Source organism: Adiantum capillus-veneris, chromosome 1 (genome assembly GCF_014529385.1).
Source record: "Adiantum capillus-veneris isolate H3 chromosome 1, ASM1452938v2, whole genome shotgun sequence".
NCBI lineage: Eukaryota > Viridiplantae > Streptophyta > Polypodiopsida > Polypodiales > Pteridaceae > Adiantum > Adiantum capillus-veneris.
In genome coordinates this window covers 107649343-107659257 of record NC_140931.1, presented here as the reverse complement: position 1 = coordinate 107659257, position 9915 = coordinate 107649343, and the positions used below count along the sequence as shown (strand labels likewise).

General features: G+C 42.6%; 1 protein-coding gene across 1 annotated transcript; it reads left to right on the top strand.

Annotated features, from left to right (window-relative positions):
- Window positions 1-214: 214 nt before the first annotated feature.
- LOC147465327 (uncharacterized) lies at window positions 215-622 on the top strand. Its single transcript, XM_086511547.1, has one exon. It carries the CDS (start codon window positions 230-232, stop codon window positions 620-622), a length of 393 nt encoding a protein of 130 aa, XP_086367673.1. The 5' UTR covers window positions 215-229.
- Window positions 623-9915: the final 9293 nt, after the last annotated feature.

Below are 9915 nucleotides of genomic sequence, written 5' to 3'. Positions count from 1 at the left end.
GGGGGTTTTCTAGAAGATAGAAAAGGTAGATTTTAAAGAGGGTCCATATATAGGGGTAAAAAATTAGGTACACGTACGTGAAACCTCCCTAGTACTAATATTGAATTAGGTACACGTACGTGAAACCTCCCTTTTGGCTCTTGTGTTAGGTTGATTTGCTCGCTTTGAAACCACCTAGCTAACATATTGTAGCTAAGGTTGAAGGGTGTCGCTGGAATACTACGTGCACATGGGCTTCGGGCTGCCTGACCTAGGCACCCTCATTACTCCTATCGACTCCTCCGGCTCCACTGGTACCTTCGGCCAAACGCAACTCTTTGCCTTCAACGTCACCGAGAGCGCCGACCCCTCCTCCCTCCTGCTAGGCTCCATGCGCGGCTACGCTGTCCAGGCCAGCTCCACCGCCGACTTCCATGGCGTGGAAGTGGAGGTCCTTTCTTACGCTGACGGCTCCCTCAATGGTACCCTCAGCCTCCAAGGCCTTATCATTGCGGGCACTAACGAGATCGCCATTGTCGGTGGCACCGGCGACTTTTGCGGCGCTCGTGGCTATGGCATTATCACCTTCCTCAACTCCACTGCTACCGTGGCCCTCTACCAGCACCAGCTCTTCTTCCTCTAGCTAGAAGCTTAATATTAATGGCTTTGACGTTACTCATATTAGCCCTCTTGGCCTCACCGTCCATCCATCATCATGAGGGCCCTCCTCTTCAATTCCCACAAGCTCTAGCTTATTTCAATATCATGATACAATTCATTCCTCTACAATTCTTCCCGGTGTATATTCTTGTGCTAAAAACAATATTTGCAAACCACACAATTGTGGGTAACTTTATATTTATATCTTTGCTGCAAGTCATGCTTCTTGTTGTAATGTCTGGAAATTTTAACCAAATGCAAGGTGGTTCATGCAAAGCTAATATATTTCCTACTCCAAAACAAAATTAGTAGATGACATGTTAGCTCTACGTGTGGTTGGCACACAATTTACAAAGCCTAATCAAAGAAAAACGTTCTATCAACAACAATTCCATTATATTGACCCTGCGCGCACAAATGGATCAACTCCTCTCCACCCTATAATGTTTCCTTTTCTTTGTTTGCATTATAATTATTGTGCAGACAATGCATCTAACTACAAAGTGCAAGGGCATGCAATCTAAAAAAGCATCCTGAGCTTACGTGGGTTCAATGTACTGCCCACATTTGAATTTGCTTCTCAAGGACTTTGAAAAAGTATTGTTAGTGAGCTCAAGTTCATTAGAGAGCTTGCTTTTTACTTATGCTCACTTTAAAACGCCTTTGTGAAACAATCACAGATAGAAGAGTGTTACCATGCATCGAGCGATTTTTTCCGAGCAACGACAAACCCGAGCAAGTGTTTGGACATGATATAGTAACTTTTATCGTCAATAGATTATTTATCATTTGTTATATATTCATGCACCACAACAAAAAGGGTTATCCATGAATAGACTACCTCCTAAATTCCAAAACATCAAAGTTTACTTTTAAGAAAATAAACACAACATTTGAAAATATTATCTTCTCTCTTAGGCTAGCTTTGGCTTCACATGTTTGAGCATAAAGTAAGATTGATAGAATAATAAGAGCTCTAACCCTGTACTTAATGTTCAAGTCATCGTAAGTTTCTTTTTGTAAGGTCATTTGTAGTGCTCCTATGTCTAGTACTTTGGTTATTGATTGTCATTTTTTATACTTGAGAGCATGTGCATCCTTCCTCATCTTAGACACATCAATTTGATAGCAATTTATTGCACCTCATTAGTTCATTTATACACCAATCATCTTTTCCATGTCGTCTTGTCCTATCTATACTCTACAAGGCCACATGTGATCTTCATACAAAGACACCCTTCTTACACGACACATCACTGACAAACACCATAACTAATTATGAAAGGCTTCGTTTGTTACAATAAAATCATGTTTTTCCTCAATTGACCAATATAGGAATTTTTTAATCAATTTACAAAAACAACAACAAAAATTTATAGAGTTATATGCCTAGAATTTTCTAGAAAGGCATCGTCGTAGGTTTTTGGGAAAAATGTGTCTCAGCTTAATATCACGTCCTTTTCGATTTCAAAAATGCCCGTTGACTCTCCCTCTCCCTCTTATTTTTAGAAAATGCCAGGCACCCCACATGGTGCATGAAATAACTCTCTCTCTCTCTCTCTCTCTCTCTCTCTCTCTCTCTCGATAAAGAAAAAACTAATCCGTTACTCTAATTCAAGACAAACATCACAAAATAAGACGTCTCATGTCTTGCTGGGTATTCAGTATTAACAAACCAGATACCAATCTTTGCTTACACAGAAGGAAAAAAGTAGTTCAACCTTGATAAAAAGTGGTCCTCCAAACAAGAAATTACCCATAGCATACACACACGCTATGTTACAGCTTCCTTTTGAATCACCGACCATGGTCAATGTTGAGGCGGCTTTGATATAATCATGAGACATGATGATTACATGCATTACTTATTTGTCAAACCATTCTTTTTTTTGGCAGTCACTTTAGAAGTCAGCAAAAACAGCTTGTGAATGCCAAAGGGCCACATACTAAAACCTCACCATCAATCCTTTGCTCGCACAAAGACACCTCACACAGTACCCAATCAGCACAATTATGAAGAGGGCTAGCATACCTCACAAATATCGGATCAACGCAATTATGACAAGGGCTAGTATCACAATCAGAAGAACCATCAAGATGAGGGACATCACTGAACACCCACTGCTTGTCTTCTGCCCCAGTACGCCTAGCCTCCTCTGCATAGCGTTCAGTTGTGTATTTGTTCTGTCTGTGTGCAAATCCAACGTTTCATTTACAATCAAGGCAATGTTTTTTTTGCTTGTCACTGTCTCTTCATGATTCAAAAGGTCATCATCTTGCTCCCACATGATCTGTCAGACTGTCATTGAAGCCGAGCAATTCCATAGTTATCTAAGCTTGTTGATCTATTGTTCTCTTTAGGTTCCCCTCTCCCATCCTGACCCAATAGATTAATCCTGTTAGAATCTTGGGAGGAATTTAGGCTGTTTGACATCTGATTCATCCTAGAATGAAGACTCAGAAATGTGTCTTGTTCTTTGCTTAAGTCCTTTTCATTCAAAGATTTGGTGAGGGAAGGATTGCTCAAGAGGGACTGAAGGCTATCAAGGTGGGTACCAAGCATGGTGATATTTCGTCTGCAGTCAAGACACAACAAGCAATCATATACGATCAGAGTGCCATTGAGCACATGGACAACTTTAAGGGATCCATTAGTAACTGAGGCAATTTTGGATTCACAGACAACCACAACACAAAGTTTCAAAAAAACAAACATGCAATATCACTAAGAGATGACTGAGTGAGCATAGGAGGTCAAAGAGAGAGCAATGTATTACTAGCTTGTGGCAAAAACAAGGCGGGAATTGTTAGCAGCACGGGACCCACTGCCAACTTGGGCTACGGAGTTGCGCTCTGCAATGTAGGCTGCTATATCCTCTGCAAGCCAGACTGCATCTTCAAACTCTTGGATCCATGAATCATTTTGTGCCATCATATATGACCCTACAATGACGTGCAAAGGGAGAGCGGTCCCAAGTTCATGCGGGAACGAAGGGCGGGGGCACCTTTAAAACACGTTCACAGTCCCTCACATCACGCCAATGTCAAGCAGAAAAAACAATATGCTCTCTCTCTCTCTCTCTCTCTCTCTCTCTCTCTCTCTCTCTCTATCTCTCTCCTTCCTCTGCAACCCGCCACCTCTAGCGGCCTCCTTCAGGCGTCCCTTTTCACCTTTCCATGCGAGGATTGGCCCTCTCAGTTCTGCAGACCCGCCCCGTCTAGGCAACCTCTGTAGGCAGCCCCTGCTCGGCCAACTCTGGCTCCGCGACTCGGTCCTACTCAGGATAAATAACAAAGAGAGAGAGAGAGAGAGAGTTTTATAGTAGAGAGGATCGGAGAAAATATGGGGGTTTGGTCTCTCAATTTTTTAAAAAATCCTCTCTGAAAGAGCGCGCGCTCTTTCAGAGAGTGTTTTTTAAAAAACAGAGAGAGAGAGAGAGAGAGAGAGAGAGAGAGAGAGAGAGAGAGAGAGAGAGAGAGAGAGAGAGAGAGAGAGAGAGAGAGAGAGAGAAAGAGAGAGAGAGAGAGAGTCATTGTGCTTGTGGACGCCCAACAGAATAGAGAGTAGCTGCTGCTGAATTTTATCACCGCGCAAGCTTGTGGCCATGGAAGGTGGCCTGCAGCACATGCAGTATGCCTTGCAACACCCGCCATCACAACGTCTCCATTGTTTCCCTCCACGTCTTCAAGCCCAAAGTCCACATGCATCCTGGCCCCATCGTTGTATCAGCCAGTGAGAAGGAGCGACTGCTACCCCAGCTAGTGATCAGAAAGAGACTCATGAGCGCCATGTAATTAGGTGTGTTGCAACATGGTGTGCCCATCCGCTCAAGCACAGCCTGTTGCACGCGATTCCAACCATGGCAAGACTCTGCCTGCTCCTGACCATCCCATGCCGCAACTGCAGATGGGACTCCCGGCATCCCTACAGCCAACCCGATCAAATCGGTTGCAGTTGAAGTTAACACCACCATCATGGAAGCATGTATTGCTCCATTAGAAGCCTTTGCTCAGCAATCGACCATGCTGTCTTCCCTGCCGCCTCAGAAGATGATGATGATGCGGTGACAACCCTATAGACAGAAGCCACCAACTGACGTGAACTTCAATTCCCACCGTCACTGTTGAAACCATGCAGCCAACGCCGTTGCCACCCCTGCTGCATGGATGATGGAAACAATTTATTTGGTTGAATCCCTATGTAAGTTAGCTCAAAAAAATGTTTATGGTAGGACCAAATTTTGGGGCACCTGATAGACAAATGTGTGACTTTCAAAATATGAAGTCGCTTATTCGTGTAGTGCCTCATTTCAAGAAAAACTGGAAGATGTCATGGTGGAATGCATTTTTTTGTTGTGCAAAAAAATTTAGTTAGCAGGTCGTGAAAGTAGATGATGGATTTGGCCCGGAGTCCACACGCTTTGTCTACATTTTTCTTTCTCCTTTTGTGCATGACAACATTGTTGGCCAAAGCTCAGTAGCTTTGACAATTTGAATTGGAACCTTCTCCATAATCCATCTTCCGATGAGTCTTCTAAGTCACCTCACCTTCCCCGGGGAGAAGATCGTGACAAGTAAGTTCCCTATGCAGCTTTCAAGTAATTCTTTGAAACATATTCCATGAATAACCACACAAAACCATTCCTAAAGGATTCAAATATTTAGCTAGAAGTATGCATAGAAACAATGATACTTCTCACATTCCTCTAGACAACGTTCTTATTGTAATGCGGTCGGGTGAAGTCACGAAGGCCTTTTTTGAAAGTGTGGTCGGGACGTTGCTTGCTTTAAATTCTTGCAAAACTGCTCATGCGTGCTCCTCTTATTGTAGATCGCCTTGCAAAGCTTCCATAGCCATTTCAGTCGGCTTGCTATAGTTCCACAGCTTTCTCTCTCCAATATGAGAGAGAGAGAGAGAGAGAGAGAGAGAGTTCCAACCTGTGTGCTACCTCTTCGTGTATGTGTGCGCAAGTGTTTGTGCCCAATGCTTTCATCATGAGACGCGCATGTACGAATGACCATCAGCTTCAGGCTGGCATTGACAACCCCGTCATATCATCTCCATTTGTGATGCACATGCACGGCTCCATAGTGCAATTTTGCGGCCGCTTGGACATGACGACATTGAGCATTGCACGAGAGAGAGAGAGAGAGAGAGAGAGAGAGAGAGAGAGAGAGAGAGAGAGAGAGAGAGAGGCCGCCGGAGGCAGCCGGCCATACTAGTTAACTCTAATGGGAGAGAAGGTGAAGATAAAGGCTACTGAACTTGCTAGTGGTGAACAAATCCTCCTTTTCAATCATGGCCAATGTCAATTCTAGAAGGTTTGCATTGTTATTGAAAGGACACAAGGCATTGGAATGAAGGACACACTAGTAATAGTCCGATGGTCCCTCCAGAGTAGTTGGTATACTACATGCAATGCCTTCACAAGGTACACATGGCACTCAAGAAATCAAAGGATATCATTCAAGTTCAAGAGCTACCTACACATTATGATGGACATGTGGCATTTGAGTTACCATCTTTTGATCTTTTTGTGCACGAACTTATGACAATTGCAACATGTGAACTTACCATGGAGAATAAGTTTGCACAAATAGAGTTTTGGAATGTGCTCAGCAAGATGGTACAGAAGCAAGATATGACTGTGTATCAATGTGCGTGTGAACACATTAAAGGAGGAGTATGGCTCTTTTGTTTGACACTATTTGAGATTCAACATGGCTACTTTGCTACACTATACTCAATAGAGTAACTATTGAGATCTTGATCTAATCTTTTTCATTGCTTATGCTCGCTCGGTTTCTTGTCCGCTCGAAAATACTCGCTCGAGGATTGGGATTCCTCCAAATAGAAGATGGCGTATTTGGATTGGCAGGTATCCCTACTATGAGCCAATAGCCACCAAGTGCGTTCAGCTTGTGAGTCTTGAGTATTCTGGAGAAACATGAATTTTTTTGTCATTGTTATAGAGCCTTTCATGAATCTAGTACACTTGGTTGATAAATATGCATTCATATTTGGACGGGTCTTTTGGTACATGCATGAGGTTCTTTGCAAGCTGAAGGAGAGTACGTCCTTTGCATCACGAGTGAACAATATGATGGTCTCTTTTGCTGAGAAATGTTGGGATCAATTATGCACCTATTTACATGGGGCAGGCTTCTTGCAATATTTGCCTCGGGCCATGCACCAACCTTCTATTTCCATTTATCTGACAATTGTGACAGCTTTTACACCAATGTTGAACATCCACATGCAAACTTGGCCAAACATACCCCGCAAGCAAAATCTTCTTCACAGTTAACTCTTGGCCAAAATGACCACCACATGCCTCTTCATGCAAACCTTTTAGAATGGCTAGAATTTCCTTGATATTTGGTACTCTTCTGCACACTTGATCCTTCCCTCTTTGATAGAGGGATCCTTCTAGGAAGAGATACGCGCTTGCCTTCTTCATGAGTCTCCTCTTCTGAGCCTTCGTGAAGTCTTTTGGAAACTCACCGTCCAAAATGTAGCTAATAATGGGAGTCAATGACTCCAATCCCTGGTATCTTGGTTGCTTGACAGTTGCTGCCACCATGATGACCTGCGCTTCTTTCTCAACACATGTAACTACTTGCTGTGCAAGTAAATCAGCATCCTCATTCTGTTTCCTAGGAATATGATATAGTTCCACTTCTTCAAATTGATTAAACAATCTACGAATGGCATAAACTTTTGTCCGTAAGCTTTCATTCTTGCATGCCCAAATGCCTAAAATTTGTTTAACAATGAGAAGTGCATCTCCCTTTACCATGAGACGCTGTATCCCTTGGCCAATGCACATCTTCAAACCATGAAGTAGTGTGTTGTATTCTGCTTCATTGTTACTAGTTGAACCTGGTAGATTGACCTTCTCTTTCATGACCACCTCCCCACTTGGGTTGAGCAACACTAGTCCTCCCCCTTCTTTTCCTGTGGCTCGTCGAAAAGCTCCATCAAAGAACAAGGTAAAAGCATTAGGAATATTTTTCGATGGTGGCAATGGTAGGGTCTTTATCTCAGGCACCTTAATCTCCTTCTCATGTACCCTATAAGTAAGGATCCCTGCCAATTGTGCATGCACACTATCTTCTACCTTGAAAGATTATTGGAACTCTTGCAATTCCATAATCGACTTTGAGATCCTAGTGCTAAGATTCATTTGAGATGACACCCAAGGAAACTAATTTTTTGCAGTGAGAATTATAAAAGGTTTTGGTAGCAAGTAGGATCTAAACTTTCTCACCGCAAACATGAGAGAAAGCATCATGAGTTTTGCCTCTGTGTAGCCTCTCTCCAAAGCATTCCTGACCCTACTAGCAAAGTAGATGGGTCGCATCCTGGTACTGTGGGGATCTTGTTGTAATAAAACTGCACCAATTGTTTCCTTCCCAACACTAGAGCTAACAAAGAATGTGTACTCCCAACAAGGAGGCATGAGTGTTGGTAGCTCTGAGAAAATGACTTTAATGTTACAAAAGTACTCTTCAAGCTCATCAGACCATGCAAATTCTACTTGTTGTGTCAACTTTTGCAAAGGATGAAGCAACTCCGAAGCTAAGTGAATAAAGCATGACATATACTTCACCTTTTGAATGAATGAGATGACCTCTTTGAGATTCTTGGGTGATGGGAGCTCAATAAGAGCCTTTTCCTTTGAAGGATCCACCTCAATGCCTTTATAGTAAACCTTGTGACCAAGCAAGATCACTTCATCCTCAGCTATGTGGCACTTGTCGGGGTTGAGTTGACCTCCCATGTCATAGAGCTTCTTTAAACCTTTTTCTACCCTTTGTAGATGCAATGATTTTGAGCTATAAATGCAAAAATCATCAATAAAAACCCTAATGGACTTTCCAAATAATGCTTGAAACACCATGTTCATGAAGCGTTGGAAAGTTGCAGTAGCATTTGTCAGGCCAAATGGCATGACTCTAAAAGCATAACAACCCCAAGGAGTGATGAAGGTTGTTTTCAATTGATCTTCAAATGCGATACCTATTTGAAAGTAACCCAAGTAGCAATAACACACAGTGTACTTCTCATGACCAGCTACCTCATTTAGTATCTCATCCTGAAATGGGAGGGGAAAGTGATCTCTTTTTTTTTGCCTCATTAAGTGGACGGTAATCCACACACACCCTCCACTTAAGTGAACGGTAAACCACACACACCCTCCACTTGCCGTTTTTCTTAGGAGTGACAACAATGGGAGAGACGCACTCTAAATTCTCCACTGGATAAATGAAACCTGCTGCTTGATGACTCCTAGCCTTCGTAGCTTCTGAGCCTTAGGTGTGGCCTCTGGCTTCAACTCAATTTTGTGTTGAACAACATCTACTCCACGCACATCGGTGTAGTATTTAGCAAAAAGCCTCAGAAATTTCCTTAGCACACATTTGAACTCGTCTCTTTCGTCCTTTGTAAGTGTTGTAGACAACATACATTGTAACATTCCTTCATCTTGCACATTTTGGTTCTCTTGAGTACCTACCTCTTACAAACCTTGAGAAGAGGTCTCCTGGTTGTTTGGCTTAAACCTTACCCCCATGACTTCGATGGAAGACTCCTCTTCAGTAATGCTGCCACTACTTTCTTCTTCTGAAGTGTTACCAGTCCAATCTTCTTCCGTATCACTTTGAGATGATTCTTCATGGAGCTCCTCTTGGCGTTGCTCCTTCATATCAAAGACAAACTTCTTATGATTGTCATTCCTACAAATTAGCTTTCCACTCTCCCAATCCTGCAAAGCTCGCATTTTCATTAGCCATGGTCTTCCTAGGATAAATGGGTAACCATTTCCTTTGGTAGACATGACATAAAAATCCATTGCCTTCTTAATGCCAAAGGCCTCCACAAAAACATTTTTACAAATGCCTACGCACCTAGCCTTGCTATTGTTTGCCATCTTGACTTAAATTTCAGGTGTCTCATGGATGTGCATGCCTAGTCTTTGCATGAGCCCCTCTGTCATGATGCAAATTTGTGCACCCTCATCCACTAGACCTTTCCTAACCAATCTTCCTTTGATGTAACAATCTAGCACATGTGTAATATCCTTTTTCATTTCAACATGTGCAATTTTTACAACAGGAACACTCTCTTTTACCTTTCTCCTAGTACTAACTGCCTTTGTTAAATCCCTCGTAACCTGTGGGCATAATGCAAGAAACTGAGGCCATGAGATATCAAGACCCTTACCTTGCATGTCTTCCAACAGGTTGTATGGAGCCATACCATGTCCAAGAGAG

Bases quoted from the DNA above. Each gene is read 5' to 3' on its own strand.
- LOC147465327 (XM_086511547.1), top strand. From the start codon at position 230: ATGGGCTTCGGGCTGCCTGACCTAGGCACCCTCATTACTCCTATCGAC.